The sequence below is a fragment of the Rhineura floridana genome, chromosome 22 (assembly GCF_030035675.1).
Source record: "Rhineura floridana isolate rRhiFlo1 chromosome 22, rRhiFlo1.hap2, whole genome shotgun sequence".
NCBI lineage: Eukaryota > Metazoa > Chordata > Lepidosauria > Squamata > Rhineuridae > Rhineura > Rhineura floridana.
The window spans coordinates 6,591,778-6,613,994 of NC_084501.1; the positions used below are offsets into that span (position 1 = coordinate 6,591,778).

Below are 22,217 nucleotides of genomic sequence, written 5' to 3' on the forward strand. Positions count from 1 at the left end.
AATATCTGTCTGACGATCTAAGCAAGAAACACACATCAAACATCCTTCATTACAACTCTATGCATGTCTACTCAAAAGTAAGTTCCACTGAATTTAATGAGAGCTACTTCCAAGTAAGTGTGTATTAAGATTGCAGTGCAACACTGACAATTCCTTTACCTGCAGGCTTTACAGGTTCCTTTGGGACACCCTATTTTGTGCTAGTTAAAGTGAAAGCTATTCGTAAGAAACACTGGAAAACCCAGTCTGTTGTTGCAGTTGGCAGCAGCATGGGCATGCATAAAGAGTTCATGCTCTTTCAAATTTGTCTTTTTACTTGCGGCAAGTATGCCAGAGGTGTATTATTATTACTGAGTTGCAAATGCAAATATAGGGCATAGATTTATTTTCTTAAAGGTAATGGTGGGGTGTGAGGGAGAGAGGTTTATGACAATCCACCAATGTTAATCCACTGGAATTACTCTCATTCTGCAGGCTGGGGCAGAAGTCATACCCAGCCTGTATCATGATGATACCTTGCAGAAGAGGGCTGAGCTTGATAAAATAATTGGCTGAAAACAATACTCTAATAAAGACTTGAACTTGATGACTGTTTGCTCTTTATTGATGAAATACAGCATTACAGATTGAGGTCTCAATATGCAGACAGACAGAACAATGATTTAACAGGACATATAAACATTTGGCCAACACCTTTGAACACACCGGAGACAAACAACAGAATGGCCTAAAACTCTGCTTGTGGGCTTCATGTTGCAGTGTTTTAATTGTAGGAAGCACAAAGCTGGACAAGGTGATCCTTTTGTACGATCCAGAAAAGCTGCTCTTAAAGGGATTGCAACCCCCCTTTAAAGAAAAGATTGTTTCTTTCTGGTTTGTTGTGTCCAGTTTATTTTTATTCTTGCTAACCTGTGAACAAAATACATTACTTCAAGAACAATGAGAATCCTCAGTCCTGAAGCATGCATATTTTATTTTGCATACTACACAACTGACAGAAACATATAAGCGTGTTACCCCATTCTTCAGCCTAAGTTTCCAGAGTTGCTTGCAAAGATCAGTAATAAGACTACATAGTAAACAGTAATAAAACGTTTTAAGTGTTAAAATCAAGCATCTCTTTTCAACACACTTTCACCACTGTCATTTTGCACAGAAGTCAATGCAAACCTTAACATGGAAAATCTAACCCTGTTCTGATTATATTTAGCCAAATTAGTCTCTTCAGTTTGTTTCCACAGAACACTGTAAATCATTTTCTATCCCTAAACTTACAAACTTTCCCTCATTATATATATATGTATGTATTATGTGCGTGATACACAAAACACGAGGGGTAATTTTCTCCTTCAAACAAATGTATTGAGAGGACCAGAAACCTCTCCGGGGGATTCAAAATGAAATCTGAAGCAGGTAATTTGCACTTGTTCAGAAATTGAAAAAAGCTAAACGAGAACAGGCATTAAAAAGCTGGTTTTGCCATGCTTTTCTTCAATCAGAGATGGTATTTAGATACACTGCATGTGTTAGATGTCTTAGGTGCACAGGGCCCAGGTGCATCAGTCTGCTGTTACTTTCCTTGCACTAATGGCCTACATTCCCGGTTTACCTGCACTAGTTCAAAAGTAACTGTTTTCTAAAGAACGCGTTCTGCCTAATTTGTATGTTATGGAAAGTCTGTGTGGCAACTATCTTGTTTGAAAGTCTTTTTCCTTACACATGCTATATACATGTTGACAGGTAATTGAGAAGGTATCTTTCCACAATACTGTTTGATTTCTGATTTTAATTTTTTTACATGGTTTTAAAAAATGTAAATGTACTGCCTTCAAGTCGATTCCGACTTATGGCGACCCTATGAATAGGGTTTTCATGAGGCTGAGAGGCAGTGACTGGCCCTAGATCACCCAGTAAGCTTCATGGTTGTGTGGGGATTCGAACCCTGGTCTCCCAGGTCGTAGTCCAACACCTTAACTATACGATGGTTGCAAATCACTTTGATTTCTTTATGAATAGCAGTATATATATTTTTATAAAAATATATTAATCAGAAAAAATGTTTAGGATGGCAGTTTTAGTGTGAAATATAGCATTATTTTGTTCTCACAGATCTTAACATGTAGGGCACAACTTGCCAACCTACAAATATACTTTGCTCCTTCTGTACACCATTTTTTTCTGGTGCCACCACTGCAACACAGTCCGTATGTTTACATCTTCTGAAAGAACACAGTCCTGTTGAAATGAGGCAGGGAAGCAAACACAACAAATAAATAAAACGACACAACCATCAGTGGCAGCAAGAGTTCAATTGCTTAGAAGTTTTCTTTCAGTACCTCCCCCCCATCATGATGATGATGATAAAATCCTGGATTTCTTCGTAGTTGTTGCTGCTGCTGTTTTTGTAATGGGGAGTTGTCACATGCAGGGCTGTGGAGTCAGAGTCGGAGTCCAAAGCAATTCTGGGTGGAGTCGGTAGAAATGTTCCGACTCCTTCATAAATGGCAAATGTATATTAAGTAGTAATAACAAATTTACTGTAGTAAAATGGTAGCACAAGGCATTCCATCACCACCACGTGAATCCAGAGCTTGGAAAAGTTACTTTTTTGAACTACAACTCCCACGAGCCCAATCCCTGGGGCTGATGGGAGTTGTAGTTTTAAAAAGTAACTTTTACTTTTCCAAGCTCTGGATTCACGTGGTGGTGATGGAATGCCTTGTGCTACCATTTTACTACAGTAAATGTGTTATTACTACTTAATATACATTTGCCATTTATGAAGGAGTCGGAGTTTATTTATTTATTTATTATTTCAATTTATATACCGCCCTTAGCAGAGTTGGAGTCAGACAGTAGAAAAATAGAGGAGTCGGAGTCAAAGGTCTGGCGTACTGACTCCACAGCCCTGGTCACATGCCTGGGAGATGCTCAAAAAGTTTACAAAGCCATTCCAGAAGGTGAGTACTGCATGTATCTCTATCACAAAACTCCAGGGGCCAGCACTGATTCAGGCCACTTCAGGCCAGCTGCAGTCAGAAAGTAGTCTCTCCCTCACTCAGGTCAGAAGTGAAACTGCCCATAGAAATAAATGGAAACATTCAGACCAGTTATGGCTGGTCAAAGATTGCAGCAAAGACATGTTTTTGGTCCATTCCAAGTCTACTTTGTGATTTTTTTTCTTTTACAAAAATGTGAGACTGTAACTCTTCTGTGCATGAAGCAATGGAGCATGAGATATTGGCATGCAACTTGAATGCTGGATTTGAGTCAGTAGAAGATTTGAGGAGCAATCTGAGGAGATTCACTTTAAAAGCAACCTTGTGCATTGTAAGTGGGATTTTTGGCTTACAACCCAAACCAACCTCAGTCCCTATACTTCAGACCTGGAATATCAACAGTAGATTATATTGTCTCAGCAACAGCTTCGAACCTAGAAATAGTGGAATGATGTTATTGACACTTGCATTGACAGGGCTAACTTTTTATGATTTTGCATGCTTTTAAACATTTCCCCTACACAAAGAGTTAGAAAGAGTAATTACATCTGCAGTAAAACCTTGGATTTCTCAACTGATTTCTATAAAGAATTTCTATTGATTTCTATCTTAGGTACTTCTGCTACAGTGGTAGATTTTTAAAAAGGCTGCTTAAAAAAGGCCATCCTCTGATGGCAAGGTTAGTGCACCTTACTGTGTCCCTTATTTGGGGATTTAAAAGGGTTTTTGGCTATCTAATTGGGTTTCAATATTTATGGCAGGGTTGGTGGCCATTCTTTTGGCTCTTGAGTGGATTAAGGATGTTAGACCAGAGAATGTTCTGCTTTTATCGAACTCTCTTTCAGGGTTGCAGGCTATTCAGTCTGGTGTTATAGCCTGCAAAAATGATGTGATTAATGAAATATGGACTTTAAATACAGAACTTCATTCTATGGGAATCTTCCTTGAGTTTTGCTGGATACCTGCCCATGTAGGGATACTGTGGAATGAAGTGGCTGACTTAACTGCAAAGGCTGCTTTGCAGCATTCAGCTGTTGATGTATGCTTGTCTTTGGTAGAGAGTGAAGTTAAATGCTATCTTAAGAGGGAAATGGTTATGGAATGGCAACATCAGTGGGAGACTGGTACTACAGGACATAGAGTGCTTTCCTTTTGCCCTGCTTTGCGTGATTTCCAAATATTGAATCAACCTGGTCGAGTCTGACAAGTTTGTTTACTGCACATTTTGACAGGAGATTGTGCAGCTTGTTAAATCTTTTTAAGATAGGGTGAGTGAGTTCGGATATCTGTGATGTTTGTGGGGTGTGTGAGATATTGTATGGGATTGCCTGGGATATAGAGACAAGAGGCAAGTTTTTATTGGTCTGTTAGTTGAAAGGGAAGCTTCTGTGGGAGATGTGGGAGTCCCCAGGAATCGTACTTTGAGGCCTTTTGTGGTCTCTGCCATTTGGCAATTTTTACGAGAATGTGCTTTGGTTGGTCTATTCTGAGTAGTCTGTGTGTGTGAGACAGAGTTTTCCCTCCGTCATCAGTAGGTGGTGGTAATAGGGCCTATTTGGCCTTGCTTCACCATGAAACTCCATTCGAAGAAGGTTAAGCGCCTCCTGCAAGGGACACCGGCCTGATGGCGGGGTTAAAGCCAGGGCTATGGAGTCATGTGGAGTCGGAAGCAATTTTGGGTGGAGTCGGAAGAAATGTACTGACTCCGACTTCAAAATAAAATTAATATTTTAATATTAATATCATTAATTTATTAATATTAATACATTAATATACATTTGCCATTTATGAAGGACTCAGAGTCTGAGTCAGACGGTAGAAAAATTAATATACATTTGCAATTTATGAAGGAGTTGGAATTGGAGTTGGACAGTAGAAAAATAGAGGAGTCGGAGGTTTGACATACTGACTCCACAGCCCTCGTTAAAGCGCAAGACGCACCCTTGCTAGGTCTTTGAAGGCCCGACGGATGCAGCCGCATAAATGCCAGGCGTGGTGGTGTAGCCAGGCTGCCCAGAAGCCGGGTCCAGTGCTACAGCCATGACCTTCCGGAAACTTCTCTTGCCCAGCGACCCGACTGGAACTGAAGATCCAAGAAAGGAAGGCAGCACAGGGGCCGAAATAGACCTGGCAGCCCTGCCTCCTTCACGGCTGCGTCAGCGTGCCTCGCCCAAAATGGTGGCGGGGCATCAAAAGGTCATCACGTGGAACGGGACCCCCGCGGCTGAGTGAGGGGCTGAGGCGCTGCTGTGCAGTGGGCTGGGCTTGGACCTGGGGAGCCTCACTGGGCACAGACGGTGCCCTCTTGGGGGCCGTGAAAGGCTGCACTCCAGCACATGCCTACTCAGAAGTAAGCTCCATTGGGTTCAATGGAGCTTGCTCCCAGGCAAGTGTGTGCTGAACTGCGGCCCAAGCCACATCAGGGCTGACCTCGGGCTTCCAAGCAACCATGTGGGACTCTACCGGCCACCACGTCCCAGCTGCCTGGCCCAGTTTCTGGAGGCCACACCACGCCACCTCCCGCTGGATTGCTTCCCGGGCTCCTGGTACTAGTCCTTCCCCGGCGGCATGTTGGGGCTGCATATACGTAGCACCGCGGGGGCTCCCCGGGAATGGCCTGGCTTCTTGCAAGGCCCACAGCTTCCATTCCGTGGTCAAGTACCCGGGTTCCTGCACTGGCGCCGCCGCCACCCTCGAGAGCTCAGCGCTGGCTTGTCTCCTCGACGGTACCCGAGTCTAACACCTCCGGTTGCTGGGCGAGTCGAGGTGCTCGCTTGGAGACCTGAGCGGACCGCGACACAAGCTTAAAAAAATCCGTGTAAACTCTGTCCAACAATGGGGCCCAAACTAGTTTTATGCTGAAGGATTTCCCATCGGGACTATTGTCAGACGGAGTACAAATCTGAAGCCGCAATCGTGTTAACACTTGGACCGGCGGAGACCTGGGTTCAAGTCCTCCCGGCCACAGCTGTAAAGCTCACTCGTCGGGGTTCTGCAAGGATCAGAGGAGGAAGAGTGAGCTATAGAAGGTTACAGTGACACCCCAGGAACTAACCTTGAGAGTGTGGATGACTAAGCCGACTGGGGTACAGTATACATTGCTCATCTCACCTGAGAGATGTTGAAGGAAGTATGCGCTTACGAGTAATGTCTCTTCAGCCTTGTCAATAATGTGCATCCAGCACTGTAGATCTATTCATGCTACAGGAAGAAACAAAAGCCCCTTCCCAGACCAGTTTTACAAGACACAGCAGTAGCCCCTCAAAGCGACAATTCTCAATTTTCTTTAGGAATTAGCCAATGAAACCCAAACCAGATTGGGCCTGAGGCTAGGATCCAACCCAGCAAAAGGCACACACGCAGCATTCAGAAAGATGGGAAGCTGTAAGGTATACTGCAAGGCAAAAGCTCCCAAACCTGGTGTGTATTTAATTGAGGGCATTGAAGTGCTTATGGCTAGAAACCAGACTACAGAGCAGGCAGAAGGGAAGTGCAGTTGCAGTTGTGTTCTGAAAGCTGAACTGAGAATCCTTTTGGTTCAGCCAGGCTTGGATACCGGTCTTCTCAAATCCACTTTTCACTCACGCAGCTCACATTTCTTTTTCTGTCCATGGGGGACCTGAATTACTCCTTGAAAACATGGCTTATGAACCTAATTCTGTAGTCTGTTGAAGAAAAATACGTCTACATCAGAAAGATCTGTCCATCCTCCACCTGACCTGTGCCCACTTGAAGATGCATTCCCAATACCTCGACAAGGCCAGCAGATGTTTGCAGTATGCTCTCCAGAAACTGCCAGATCTTCCTTGCACGCTGCATTCTGCACAACATAGCCACCAGTCGTACAGCCCATTGGAACTGGTGGAAGGGAAAGAGCTGGCACAGGAAGCAGAAGTCAAACTTGACCTTCTTGCCAATTCAGTTTGTTCAGCTCTCCAGCAAAGCATGGGCTGTCAGGGCACAGAATTGCCCAGTGTTTTAGGGACAGCCTTATGTAGACAGTTTTATGCACTCCATCTATGGCTTTAAGTCATTCACTTGATGCCGATATGTCTACTATTTTAGCTCTTGATAGTAGAGAATGAGCTGCTCTTGAGGAAATTAGGTTTTATAAAATTGGTGGTATCCTGAATAGCTTTGGTGGGTCCTAATGCTGTCAAGAGCGGGTGAACTTGGGAAGGGCGCTTTCAAAGATGTGTTTTTACATGCCAATTTAGCACAGCTGCTGGGGTGACTTTTATTGGTTAAGAGAGCATCCCTTACCACAAGCTGCCTTTAAGCACAGGGCTTTCCTGCGGTTATGATTTGAGATATGCATAAATTACTGACGAGAGCACATGGCTGACAACATGTGACACCACTTTTAAAACAACCGCACTGGCTGCCCATCCACTACTGAGCCAGGTTCAAGGTCCTTGTATTAATTTACAAAGCCCTAAACAGCTTAGATCCAAGATATCTTAGGGACCACCTGAACCCTTACATCCCAGCTCAATTACATCTGCAGGAGCAGCTTTGGTAGTCTCCCGAGCTGGCGAGGCTCATTTAACATCAACACAAAATCAAGTCTTCAGTGTCATGATCTGCCAACAGATTCAGCAGGCACCTTCTGTTTTAACTTTTAAGCACCTGCTGAAAAACTTTGTTCCGCCAGGCTTATGCTGGCAAGTAGATGCCTTTTTTTGCCAGCAGTTGACCTTAGTTTTTACTGTATTTTTAATGTTTTCATTCTATGGTGATGGTTATTTTTAACGTGTTGTAAGCGGCTTTAATGTTTTTAACAAAATAGCAGTATACAACTATTTTTTATAAATAAATAAGGAGCCGCATTTGAGCACAAAAAGTTAAGCTGTAGATCTTTCTTTGGACTGGAAGGATACGCTAACTTGTTATATAATTTTTTTAATCATTTTTTCCATTATGGAAAATGAGGCGGTGTGGATGTGACTCCCAGATAGTATCTCATGCAGGTGTTGATCAGAACCAGAGCCAGACTTACCCATCCTCAGGAAGGTGGCTATATCCAATTTTTGAGAGGTTGATAGAAAGTCATTCCATTTACTAGGATACAGCCCCATTCACTAGTGTTCACTGCTGGGGCTATTACAGCATTAGCAAAGCTGAAAGAAAACATCTTGGCCATGCAGAGGCCAGGAGTCCGTCTGCAGAGGGTTACACTAAAAGTCTAGGCTTTGGTTTGGGATTGGCACTGGGGAAAAATAGGGTTCTTGTGCCTTTCACAGCTATATGGCAGGCAGAAATTCAACATGTCAGGCCTTTTTTGTATGGAAATATAGGAAAAGCTTCACCATGACTACTCTCTAATTTTATGCTCTGCCACACCCCCATGGCAGCCATTTTGTGAATTAGCACCCCAGCACTCCCTCAAAATTTGAAATGTGTCCTCTGGTCCACAAAGGTCGGTAACCCCTGGCTTAAGCTAATCTTCAACATGGTTGGAACTCTGGGATGGGGCTCAACTGTATTAAGCCCACTGACCCTAACTGGCTACAAGTCAACTGGAGAATTATGCAAGTATATGCCCAAACATAGAGTCAAAAAGTTGGCAAAGTTTTGATTATGTTAACATGCAGTTGCTCCATCATCCCTAATCCAAAGCTGGTTCTTACATAGCTTATTTACTCCTTTTTTGCTGACACCAACCATGCAGCTTTTCTGGTCCCTGAAAACCTATTGCCGACAGCCTGTCCCTGAACATTTAGAAAACTCTAGAGATATCACCAAAGCTTAGCCAATGTTAGGAGGGGAACATCATACCTGACTTCCAACAACCCATGCCCTATTTTCTTGCAGCAGACTTATGCTGCCTTTAACTGCGTATGTGTGGCGGTAGGGGTCATGTTAGATCATGTTCTAGATCAGTATTTTTTTAGGCCAAACTATATTGGTTAGTGTGTTGACTACGACCTGGGAGACCAGGGTTCGAATCATCACACAGCCATAAAGCACACTGGGTGACCTTGGGCCAGTCACTGCCTCTCGGCCTCAGAGGAAGGCAATGGTAAAACCACCTCTGAATAGCATCTACCATGAAAACCCTATTCATAGGGTTGCCATAAGTCAGAATCGACTTGAAGGCAGTCCATTTCATTTTTCATACTTTTAAATAGAGAGGGTACATGTTACAGATAGGAGTGAACTCTTGGGCAGAAACTGTACAGATACCAGGACTACAACTGCCTTCTTCTACTACAGTAGAATCAGAGCTCTCTTTCCTTTCTACTTGTACACACCTTCATCCGCCCATCAACTCTCAGGAACTAGAATTACCTTGTCTCCAAGGAACATGGAAGCCAGATGGTTGCATCCTCGAAGTTTTCCATAACTACAAGTAAAAGAAGACTCTTATTCCTATTTATGGTCTCTTTGAGGAAGTGAGGTTTCTTTTTGGGAGGGAGGGAGTTCTTTTTTTAAATTGCAGCTTTATTTTAAAAAAAACCCACCAGCTCATTTTAACAGTATATTTAAACATCTATACATCCATTTAGTTTACATGTATAGATCAATAAATGCCATCCAAATATGCATCCAGTTAAAGTTGGTGTTTATAGAAGGTACGCTGAAATGAAGCACAGATGTATAGGTCATCAAACCACTGCATAGTAGCTGGTGGGCAATCTCTTTGGGGAAGTTCAGTGTTGGTTCTGCTAACTGTAGGGAAAGGTGGATTATATGCAAGACTTGTACACTTTAGTTTTAAGGAGCAATCCACTATATAGATTGGAAATGTGACTTATCTGACACAAAAGGGACCAAGTGAGATGTTATTTTGACCTCGTGGAGGTGTTCTTGGGTGATTCTCTCTGGGTCACAAGGAAATTACTCAGAACCTTAAAAACATGGAACAGATTCAGGCCAGGAATACAGCAAGTTTGCATATTTTAATCAGTTGCCGAGGAAGCATAATCCTATAAAAACAATACAATTACTAATTAACTAGCTACTTGGAAAAACACAGATAAAATATTGGTTTCACTCCAAGCATTTCTGTTAACTTATTACTATAGACGGAGCTGGCGTTCAGCCAAAATTTGCCAGTGGACAGCGCTGCTTTTTTGCTTTTGTGTAGCCACACCCATTCTAGAACTCTGATTAGATTCCAATTACTACTGCTGTTTTATAAACAGCTCATTCTTGAATTGAAAAAAAAAAGGGGGGGAAAGCATCCCTCTGTAATTGCATGGTGAGTTGTCAGTAGTAACAAAGGCATTCATTAAAAAACCCAGCTATGCCGCCAAGAGATGAAAACAAATTTCCTACGACAAATGCAGCAGCACTAGAGTACAGCCACCTGCTAATAATATTGTTCTGGAAGATACTCAGCTGACCCCACCCCTCAGCATTTTTGCTCCCAGGTTTTTGTGCAAAGATTATACCATGTCCTACTACTATGTAACATATATAGTAGACGACAGCAAGCTGAACCCCACGCTTGCTCCTGACAGACCAGTCACTGCAGCCCCCCAGTTTCATAAACCCATCTCTGTTTCTCCTACAGCTTGGGAGTGTGGAGTTCTCATCTGTCCTATGGGATTCCCCTATCAGAGCTCACTGTGAGAGAAGCTTCACTACCCCTCCTGTCTGAAGAACTTAATGACATGAAGGGCGGGCAGGATAGACAGATGTGGGGGACAAACAACTCCCAATAAGACTGTGAGGGATGAGGAGTGCCAGGAATAAGAGACACCTGGAGACAGAGACCTCCTAGTCCTTGGCCTGAAGGGCAGCACCAAGCCAGTAAATTTCCCTATGCAAGCAAAAGCGGGCCTGGGGAATTCAAAATATTTTGAGCGCACTGATCATCCATCACCACCACTGTGTGCTTATCACCCACCAGCAGAGATGGTCCTGAGTTTTGCTGTTTATACCCACTCGGATATGGAAGGAAGAATGGCAACACACGCACACACACCCATCCACCCCACCATCACCAAACAGCTGGATTTTCTAAACTGTCAGTCTGCCCACATTTTATTTACAGTTAATACAAAAAATAATAATCTAAACTCACTTCTAACATCCAGTTTACTTGTGCACTCTATATTAGCATAAATCAATGGATGCCGTTACATAAAAGCAACAGAGCTGACTCAGAAAGGATACTTAGCGATCCTTTCAACAAGCACATTAAATGAGGATTTCAAAGCAGGAACAGTTTTATTACTCACTGCGGGGACATGGCAAAAGGCAGGACCAAGGAACCAGAAGCAAACGTCCACCATGTGGCCACCCTCACCCGGGGACTTTGGTTTTAAATGACTATGCAGCGATATACAGCGGTCCTGAGGCTGAGCACAGAGCCCTAACGTTGAGATTAAGATAGCAACCCAGAAGACTCTCCTAGAAAACTGTTGATCATGGATGGCCACATATGGCTCACTAAAGTAAATAACACCCTTTTACTTGGGTGTAAGGAAGGACAACAACAAAAGATACAAGAGCTGGAATGACAAGCTGCAAAGTGACGAAAGGGTTGAGAGAAACGTAGCGACTAAAAGGACATTCTGAAATCAATGGCAAAGACTGTTCATCACGGACGCAGCAGCCAGGGGTTTATGCTAGATGTGTTACAACGGCGGGCGCCAGAACAATGACGCAGTCCCACCCCAGGAAAAGACGGGGGAAATCCTTTACAGGCGGCGCTGGTAACTAGCATGCAGCTGCAGTTGTGCACTACGCATGTAATCGCCATAGGCACCTGCATACCGGGCATAATCAGATTGCGTTTCTGGGAGACGGCGATAATCCAGTTGAGCTTTTGTCGGCGAAGGGCGGTACGCGTGGGGGGAGTCTGCTAAATGGCGGAAATCTGAGAGGTCAGATAAACGGCGGTCATCTGAGAGGTCAGAACTGTACCTGGTTAAGAGAAGAGACATTAGATAAATAAAAAAAGCTCATGGCCGATGCCCCACATATACAAACTATGACGGAGAAAGCCTCCCTCCCTCCCCCCGCACAGAAGATGATTGCCAAGGCACAAGCACAGAAAAGAGCCTATTAGAGGAATCCAAGCGATAATCTCTCCGCCACTGTCCTGTCTGCAGGTGAGGATATTTTAACCTCTCTCTCAGATGCCCCTGGGTGTCTCTTAATGGTTTAGCTGTCGTGTAATAGCAGTTGTCAACTGTCTAAGCAGAATGATGAACTGCCCATCAGAACAGTGATCAAGCACGGTACTATGTGATGAGGCCCAGGCCTCACAAAACTACAACCAGTAGTTTCTAAGATGGATATAGGAGCTAAGACATACTCTAAAGTCAAACGCTAAAGCCCAGAATACTAAGCCCCTAGAACCTAGGTGAATGAAGTTCCCTGATTAATTGGCAAGAAAAATAAATCCAGACATATGCTTGAGGGCTCACTTGTTACTTCGTGTGTTCCACATCTGAACACTGGCTCAAATTCAACCCTGACTCCATTACAGGCTCAAAGACTCCTGGTGTTGGAGGTGATTGAAACTTAAAGCTGCTACATGCAGGATGAGCTCCCTGGAATTTGACTGGATCCCTAGTTATACTCGCATCTTGGAATCATAACAATGACCTGCCTCTAACGATCCTGTCACTACCAGGAATTAAGCCAGAGCAACCGTTATTTGCAATCTCAGGCAAGTCTAGTTTCCCTTTTGTGTGGCAGGATACACACCCTCTGCTGACCAGGAATTTCCCATGCCCAGGGCCTCCAATTTATCACTCTTCTTGCAAACATGTACTCACAATTATCCACAGAAATGTGGAGACGGGGAAAACTGTAGAGTGCAGCTCATATTTGCTCCCCTCCCCGCAAAGAATAAAGCACAGAAAAGGTTTGAAAGCTCAGCTGGACTGATAGAGAGAAACTAACGGCACAGTCAATGAAGCAAAGGGGAAGCAAGCCCCACTCCCAACCCATCTTTGCTTTCAAACAAATGCCAATTTAAAGTCTTAGCAGGAACTCTGCTACCTCCCAGGGAACCGCAGAACGAAGGCTCCTTCAAGCCTTTCTGAAAGTGCAGAGAAATTCTTGGACAGAAGGTGCGACTGCTGTGAAAAGCATTACCACTGGTTTAGCTGCATACCTCTTGTTCATTGCAGCTGCTTTTCTGTAGAGATCCTCACGGTTGCCACGGGGTGGAGAGAGGCGAGTGCGTTCATACGGCGGATGGAGAGCAGCAGCTTCTGTCTGGGACATTGCCGAATACGGGGTCACCTGTTGTGCAGACTGAGCCAGCCCATTGTATGATTGCTGAGCTCGGTAACCTGCAGCTAAGGGAACAGAAGAGGACTGCTGTGCTGCATAAGCTGCCTCTGCTGGGTTTGAGACTTGTGCCCTATAGGCTGTTGACAGTGAGGCGGAGAGCTGTGTTTTATAGGAAGCAGCTGCTGCTGCTGCATCCTGCATACTATATGCAGCTGCCAAGTTTGCTGCAGACTGTGTCCCATATGCTGCTGGCAGAGCAGACGCAGCCTGGGCCCCATAAGAAGCTGCATGGCCAACAGCTGATTGGACTCCATATGAAACTGACGGTGTCGAGACAGCATGGGCACTGTACAAGGCTGACTGGCTGGCTGCAGGTTGGGCCCCATAAGTTGCTGAGAGGGCAGCGGCAGCAGCAGCTGCTTGAGCACCGTAGGAAGCTGCTGCATAAGTTGCAGCAGCCTGGGCTCCATAAGTGGCAGCATAGGTTGTTGCAGCCTGGGCCTCATAGGCTTGGGAAGCAGCTGCCTGGGCCCCATAGGCTGCCGCCTGGGCACTGTAGGATGTTAGTGCTGAGGCTGTTGGCTGGGCGCCAGCACTTCCCAGGGGAACAGAGGCCTGGGCTCTATATGCATTTCCGAGCAAGGCTGAGGACTGGGCTCTGTACATTGCTGCCTGCCCAGTTGTAGGCTGGGGTCTATAGGCCATCCCAAGCGATGCTGAAGGCTGGTCTCTGTAGGATGCTCCAAGGGAAGCAGAAGCCTGGTCTCTGTAGGCGGCTTGTTGGGCTGTCATGGGAAGCATGTAACCAGCTCTTGTTGGCGAGCGTCTAATGGGGCTTCTGTCCCTTCCAAAATAGGAGGGGGATATTTGCCTAGCCTGACTGTCATTGTTCCCCAGGCGCTGCTGATAGTCATACTCCAGCGAAGAATAAGCTGATGCTCCCACCGGGAAACCAAGACTACCCGATCTCAAAGTGTCACTCCTGGCCTGGAGTTTGTCCAGTGTTGGTATTTTGTTCTTTTCGGCTCTGTTGCCCAGCTGGCCACCATGCCCAGCTGGCCCCCTTTTATGAGCCTTATTAGAGAGTTCCACATTAATTCTTTTGCCTTTGACTTCCCTTCCATTAAGATGTTCAATGGCCGCTCTAGCATCCTCATCCTTCTCCATGTGAACGAACGCATAGTCTGATAAAGCAGCAGACAGAAGGTTATCAATAAGGAACACATGACATTTTATTTCTGGAACCCACTCTTACTTGGATACGCCCCAGAAAGGCTTCAACCTGAAACACTGCATTTGGCAACAGGACAATGCAGACTCAAACAGCTCATGCGGCTTGCTCTGCAACAGCCACAAAGAAGGAACAGGCCATTTGCACCTAGTAAGGTACAATGAACTGACAATCTGTCTTAAAAGTTTAAAGGCTAAGCATCAGACTCCCCACCCCACAGCTCACTCCACCTCTGCTGCACAACTGATTTGCACATAATTCCCAGAGACAAAGTATACCAAACTCCCTCTGTGCTGCTTGATCTCTCGTATTCAACATGTTAATCTGGAGCAAAGGATTTGGTTGCTCTGCCCCCTGCCCCCCATCCAATCCTGAGAACATACCCATTCCACATTCAAACGTTACTTCTTCACCTATACCTGAACATCCTGCAAAAAGATACTACACTGTACAGCTATCAGGATTCCCCTCACCCCTCAGAAGCACTGGCACTCTGCTTCCAGAAACAGCTTGAAATAAGTGTGACTTTAGGATGGTGGCTTGAAGCTGACCTATCAATATTTATGGAAAAGATAATCTCTATAAAGTCAGAGGCTAAATTTGGGATAGCCTGTGACCCAGACTTACATTTTATATGATTCTAAACAGCAGAATTGCACAATACTTCAAGGAAGGTGAATTTTATATGACAGCACAAACTATACAAGGACCGAGGTCACCCTTTTAGTTTGAATGGTTCTCCTCCACCCACCTGTCGGATTCCAGAAGTCTGAATAGCATACAGAACGTGCCAGCAGCTTTCTCAGGCTGTGTTCCCTATTGCATCCTATACGACACCAGCCTTACATGTCATAGCAGGCACAGGACAAGTACTTCTGTTGCCAAGGTTGTTACCTACTGCATTCAGATACGGAACCTGAAGGACTCAAGGTTACCGGAACTGTTGGAACTGCCAAAACTCCTGAAGGCATTTAAGACTTCCTGATTTTTCAACCGAGTACATATTATAAACAAACATGGCTGGATCCAGCTGAAGGTAAAAAGCAATTTAAATCCACGTGACTGAAGATGAAATGCCCAGTTGGATAAATCTGAGGTTCAATGCTCTAAAGTTGCATGCTGTCTTATGGTTGGAATGTTAAGGTTTTAATGTGAATTGTATGTTTTTATGTTGTACGTCACCCAGAGTGGCTGGTAAACCAGCCAGATGGGCAACTAATAAATTTAATAAATAATAATAAAATAATAACATGGAAACTTGTGCCAATTTTATGAAACACTAGCTTTTATTTCACAATGGATCCAGACAATGAAAACGGGTATCAGCACGCTGCTGTGCGCACATCCCCTCATAGACCTGGAAAGGGAGATCTGTATCTACTGGTAGATTTTTGGGTGATTTGTAGTAGATTTCTGACTACCCACTGTTTAACTACAGAAACAACAAAATGACTCTCCCCCCCCTTCCCCAAAATGGGGTAAACAGGAGTGGATTTTTGTGTGGAAGAACTGTGAGCTTCATTTCATTGTGGTACTCAAAATAAACTCAAGTGATCAGAATTCTGTTTTTAAGTTCATTTCTTTTGCATCAGGCTCCCCATGGTAGATCTCAGGGATCTAGCAACAAAGAAACAAAACAGATCCTGCGAGCCTGCCCTGCCCACCCCTGCTCTATCAAATAGCTAGAACAAGTAAAACAGAAGTATTAGACGACTGTTTATTTAACGACATGCTCTACGAGGAGTTCAGGGAAGCATTATCCATTACCATCAAGGGATTTCAGCTTTCGGCAGAAAGAAGAAAACTGACGCACTCATTGGTGACAAGGACTGTGGGAGGACTGATGAAACAGCTATTTCGACACATTTGGTTGCAAAAGTCATGGCAATTTCCCTGATATTCACTGCCTGTCAGTCGTAAGTAAGAGAGGTATTTCATAGAAACATGGGGGGGGGGGGAGAGAGAGAATTCTTCTGGTGTGATACATTGCTGCACTGCCCAAACACAAAACAAAATTTCATTTTGGTTCCTACCATTTTCAGCCAGATTACATTTTTTAATTAAAAAACTGATCTGGAAGGGGAAATGGTTAACAGGGCTTTCAGAGACATTACCATCTCCTCGACTCATGCTCCACACAATAGGTTAAAGTCGAACAAAATAACACATCTAGAAAAAATTTTAAAAAGAAAAGGAACCGCTCCCAGAGATGAGAAATCTACACCTCTGACCAGTCTCTGAGGATGGCACCAGGCCAGGACCTATAAGGCTGGACTACCCTCCAGACAACTCAATGGAATCTCTTGAGGCGCAGTGTGCTCCAATACAGCCCCACCCAAACAGGAAGTTAATGGAGAAATATCACAGTTCAGAATGGGTTTAGCTGTCCTAATGCAAATGAGATGCTGCATTTGATTACATGCTGCAAACAAAGACTTGCAAGTGGCATTCAGAAGGATGTGCATGAACAGACTCAGTCTAAGGCACTGTCCTACTGCTTACCGGAAAGACAGGAGCGTAACAAAACATAAAACCTCCCTCCTGGCCCACTTGAATCAAAGTTGGGGCTGAAGAGGCAGTTGCCTCTGACTGACTGCTCTGTATAGCATGTTGCACCGCCGGGTCCTTCAACTTTATGGCAGATTCAGGAAAGCTCTAAAAAGGAGTGCTTGACCATCACAGTCTGGGGCACCCAACTGATACAGTTTTATTCAGTGACAGAAGAGCGCACAAGCCTTTCAAGCAAGTGCCTACCAAAAAACCACCGGAAGACACAAGGGCATTTGGCAACTGCATGGGGCAGTAGTAGTGGGGGTTGTAAAGGAGAGAAAAATGGGCCTGCACCTCAGCAGCAATAGCTTCAGATTGCTTTAAATGACTTGGTAGGGGGAAAAGTACATCTCAAGATGTACCATTAAAATGAAAAAAGCTCTGAACAGCATGTGCTACTAATGCAGTTACAGAATGTCTGAAAACACACACACACACACAAAACTTCAGCTACGACTGTGGGAGAACCTCATGCCCTCCCTCTTGAGGGATGCGTTTGCCCGACTGCAGCACTGGTTGAACTCACAGAATTTGTTGGTAGTCAGCTTTCTTTTAGTTCTCACCACTGTACCTATACAGATGTGGAGGTGTAAGCAAAGTTGCTGTGAGATCCATAAGGGATCACAGAATCACAGATCCGTTACACAACAGTATACACTCTGCCACTGTGTGGTATTACTGAAAAACTCTTGTATTTATAGGTGCTTAAATATAAATCCTTAAAAGGGGGAGGGAGGAAAAGAGACAATGGCTCATTAGAGGCTGCATATGGACTCACAGCCTGACCTCATGAGGTGGGAATGCCTTAGCACATATAATTGAGCTCATAAACAATAAGCATTACAGGGATGTTGATATACCCACTAAAAAGCATAAGAAAAATGAAGAGGGGTCATTTGATGGAAGGGGCATTATAAATAAACACTGTTATTTTTAAATTTATTTTATGTATTTATCTTCCCTGCCAAGCAGAGAGTATAAACACCCTTCCCTTCTATGTGGCAACACATTCTATGTAGCAGTGTTTTGGGAGCACTGAAAGGTCCTGCTGATGGACACTTGGGCAAACAGATACCCGTGACCACACCACACACAGTCTCAGCAGTATTGCATCTTGTGATTTTTTACCTTTCACTTAAATAAAATGAGTTCTCCCTTTCTTACAGCAGGAAAGAAGAGGGGTGTCTGTAGCAAGGGGACATATCCTATATGGCATTTATTAAGCAGTGCTTCCCAAACCATGGGGGTACTCAAAGTAAAAACCATCCACAATTACTTAAAAGGAAGTCTTAGTGAACACAGCAAGACTTACTTCCAAGTAAACTGGTTTATGATATGGCTGCTACTGCCAAACATAAACTACGGTGCACCCAAATTTAAAATCTCAACAATTCTGAACATCAGACCTGAAAAACATATTCATGTGGTACAGGAAAGTATTCATGGAGAAAAAAAATATCTGTGGCTAATAGTCATAACAAGTGGGATTTGAAACAAAATGCTGCAGTGAGTACAGGATTCCAGACACCCCATTTCATCTACCCCACCGCATTTTCCATCCACCATAGCCATCAGTCAGCATTGCGTGCCAACTAAGCTGTTCTGAGGGGTTTTTTTTGGGGGGGGGGCAGGGGACATATTGGTGCCCAATCCCAGCTGCATTAATATTTTGGATTTCTCCACTGTTTTTTATGGGCACCCTTTCACTTCTGTCTGAGTAAATTTAAAAATCGCTTCTCAGTTTGAACCACAAGGGAGCTATTCAAAGAAGATTGTTTGCTCTACACTTCTTACATCTATGTCTCTCCTGCCTTCCTTCTTTTCCAGCCTCTCCATTAAATCCTTCCTCCCAGCCACTTTCCTCCCCTCAACAGTCTGTCAGTATTCCATGGGCACTAGGCATGCCCATGCAGTTCTTAATGGGCTGTTTGGGGATGTGTCCCCCCACCCAGCCTTTTTTTCTCTGAAGGATTTCCCCCCCACTCCTGAAAGGGTTATCCTCCCTCTTGTGTGTGGCTGTTGCTATTTTGGCTACACGAGTAGTAGTAATTGAAGAATTGAGTCAAAATTAGAACACAGAATGATATTTAAGAAGGGAACACCCATGTTCAGAGACAATGTTTTTCAGGCACTAAGTCCTAGTGATAAATGGGGGATGGCCACCTCCATTTTACGTTGCTTGTGAGCTTCCCAGGAGCTGAGAGACTCTGCTTTAAGGAGAAAGACCACTGGTCTGATTGATCAAGGAAAGCTCTTTACTAACATAGTAACCAACATAGGGCACAATCCAACTATTTACACTGGGCTGAGGGGAGTTAGTGATGGACCCTCTGCTGAGCTGTTTGGATCCCTGCTCAGTCAAGTTATGTTGGCAGAAGCCCCTCATCCTGGCTCAGCTGCAGTGGAGCTGGGACCCAGCCAGAGATCCGCTGGGAAAGCCCAGTCTGTGGAAGGCCTGAAAAAGGGGCATCTGGGGGAGGGGTGTCAGAGGAGTCAGAGGAGTGGCCAAGGGAGAGACTTAAGCCACATCCAACTCGTGTTCCTGCAAGTCCTGATCCAGGAAAAAGTTATGCTGGGGGAAAAGTGGATCTAAGAAAATAATTGCAATGGAAGTCAATGGAGAGCATACCCAGTAGGGCATTTGTGAGAGGCAGCTTTTACTTTCCAGTCCCTGTGTGCAGGTCCCAGGTGAGCTGGCATTCAGCCGGCCTGGAGGCTTCTGAATGGCAGTTGGATGCACTTGACCTTCCTGCAGGCTCCTCTTGTGCTCATTTCCCCTGAGCTGGATTGCTCTGCCAGGGATGTGTTGCATGAGAATCAATAAACTGAAGCTCAGTCCCAACATGATGGCAGTAATGTGGGAAAACTGAGTTCAACCTATTCAAAGTAGGGTTGAATTTGCTTTGAAGAAGCAGGTTCAGAATTTGGGAGTACTGTACACCTTGAAGCAGCTTGGTTACTAAAGGCCCAGGTATCCTCAGTGGTGTTTTTTACTACAAAAGCCTGATACACCAACTGTGACCCGTCTTGGACAAGAATAGTTTAGCTACAACGATCCATGGTCTGGTAACCTCCTGTCTGGATTACTGTCAAATATGGTGCATGGGTTTACTCTTGAAAATCAGTTTGGAAACTGCAGCTAGTTCAAAACACAGCTGCCGGGATTCTAACTAGGGCAGTCCATTGGACACATATGCTATCAGTTCTGAAAGAGATTCACTGGCTACATTTCTGAGCACCAGCCAGGGCCTTTAAACTCCTACAGAGCAACTTGGAATTGATACAGTTTTTTGGGGGGTGAATATCCCACCTTTCCTCCAAAGGAGTTCAAGGTGGCGTACATGGTTCTCCCTCTCCCAGTTTTATCCTCACAAGCCTGTACCCACATCAGCCTATCCAGGCGGTACTATGTTCTACTGCGACCCTTTGCCAGATAGCCCCTTTCCCATCAAGGGACAAGGCGGGTGGCAACTGGGGAAACAGCATTCCCCCCCCCCCAGCTGCAGTACCCCAGTTACAGAATTCTTTTCCCAAAGCAGCACATTTTTCATTTAGGCGCCAGGGAAAAAAGAATCTATTCTCCCAGACTTTTAAGCTTCTGTTAAGCGCAGCGAGTCAGTCCTTGGGAATCGATAAACCGGAACGGCGCACTCCGCACACGTGTACAGACCCTCTTTATCTTCTCGCTCAAATCAGAACAGGCCTAACAGTAAGTATGCGCCAGGAGTGAAGCCTCCATAGTCGGAGGCAATCTACCATCCAAGTACCGGATGGCAGGGAAAAGGGAGAGATACAACGTAAGAGGAAGCGGATTCTTGTTGCTTTCAACGCCTGGCTGGCCACTTTTCCAGGAGCAGAGAATCTGCCCCGGATCTGCACGGTACGGGGCAAGGGCCTCCTGGTGGTCAATGGGGGAAGGCGCACTCTGCACATGCCTCGAGGGGCGCACTCTGCACATGCCTCGAGGGGCGCACTCTGCACATGCCTCGAGGGGCGCACTCTGCACATGCCTCATCCCCCTCCCTCCCCTTTCCTCCCTGGTGGTGCGTGGTTGCTGCTGCTGCTGCTGCTGCTGCTGCTGCTGCCGCCGCCGCCACGGCAACCACCTCCGGTACCTTTGACGACGTCGCACTCGACCACGGACCCATACTCCTGGAAGAGGAGCCGGAGCTCGCCGCTGGTGCAGGCGGCCGGGACGTTGCCTACGAAGATCTTGACGGTGTGGGTGGGCCTGGGGCGGGAGGGCTCGACGACGACGCGGTGCCCGTGGAGGAGCTGCCCGTTAAGCTTCAGGATGGCGCGCTCGGCCGACGCCTCGTCGCGCATGTGGACGAAGGCGAACTGCTTCATGAGGGCCACCCGCAGCACCTCGCCCGGCTCAGCCGCCTCGAACAGCTCGCGCAGCTCGACCTGCGAGGTCTCCTCGGGCAGGTTGCCCACGAACACCTTCACGCCCGGGTGCATCAGCTCGCCGCCCTCCTGACCGAGCGGAGCCAGGGAGGGAGAAGGAGGAGGACAAGGAGGGAAGGAAGGAAAGGCGCGCAAAATGGCGGCGGCTGTGGCGACGCTGAGCCTGAGGGAAGGCGGAGGGAAAGCGCCGCGCGTGCGCACTGCTTCTCCTCGCGTTACGTCACTCCACCCGCGCGCGGCCCAGCCATTCTGAACATGCCCGCTACCACTGACCTCCCAGCATGGGGGCGTCTCTGAACATGCGTACTGGCACAGCCACCGCCCGCATGAAACCCATCGTCTCTGAACATGCGCACTGGCATTCCCCTCTCACGCGCAGGAGGCCCGGCGTCTTGGAGCATGCGCACTGGCACTCCCCACCCTCCGAAGCGCATGAGGCACGTTTCCGAACGTGCGCACTTGCAACTGTCCCCTTGAGGCCCAATGTCTCTGCACATGCGCACTGGCGCCTCTGAGGCGCTATAGCGCTTAAGGCGGGACTTTTCTTGCTGTTGACAGGAAGTTGCGTAGAGGCATCTACGCGGCTTCAGCTCTTTCCGCGCAGCTTGGCGCTTTCTCCCTTGAACTATACAAAGAACTTAAAAAAGGAAGAGTTTTGTGGCACCTTCCATTTGTCTTGAGAAAGAACGTGCTGGTTCTTTGTTATAGGACTTTGGTCCAAAGGGGTCTTTGTGTTGATCAATTGTAGCCCCCCTCCCTCAAAAAAAGTCTTGTGGTACCTTAACGACCAACAAAAGTTGTTTGCAGATCAGAGTACAGTGGAACCA

The 22,217-nt window shown here is 45.8% G+C and overlaps 1 protein-coding gene across 9 annotated transcripts; it reads right to left on the minus strand.

The window, feature by feature from the left end:
• Positions 1-592: 592 nt before the first annotated feature.
• On the minus strand, positions 593-21,798 carry LOC133375210 (RNA-binding protein 14-like). 9 transcript variants are annotated; one of them, XR_009760090.1, is made up of 5 exons: positions 21,096-21,798; positions 9,291-9,345; positions 4,941-5,991; positions 2,144-2,235; positions 593-909 (listed from the first exon to the last, which is right to left on the minus strand). XR_009760090.1 is itself a non-coding variant. In XM_061606828.1 (3 exons), exons 1-3 carry the CDS (start codon positions 21,442-21,444, stop codon positions 2,211-2,213), a joined length of 429 nt encoding a protein of 142 aa, XP_061462812.1. In that variant the 5' UTR covers positions 21,445-21,767; the 3' UTR covers positions 593-2,210. The 9 variants fall into 9 exon arrangements, 5 of the variants coding, with proteins under 5 accessions (XP_061462812.1, XP_061462810.1, XP_061462809.1 ...); XR_009760089.1 differs by having other exon boundaries at positions 593-2,235; XR_009760091.1 differs by lacking the exons at positions 593-909; positions 2,144-2,235 and adding an exon at positions 3,395-3,433.
• Positions 21,799-22,217: the final 419 nt, after the last annotated feature.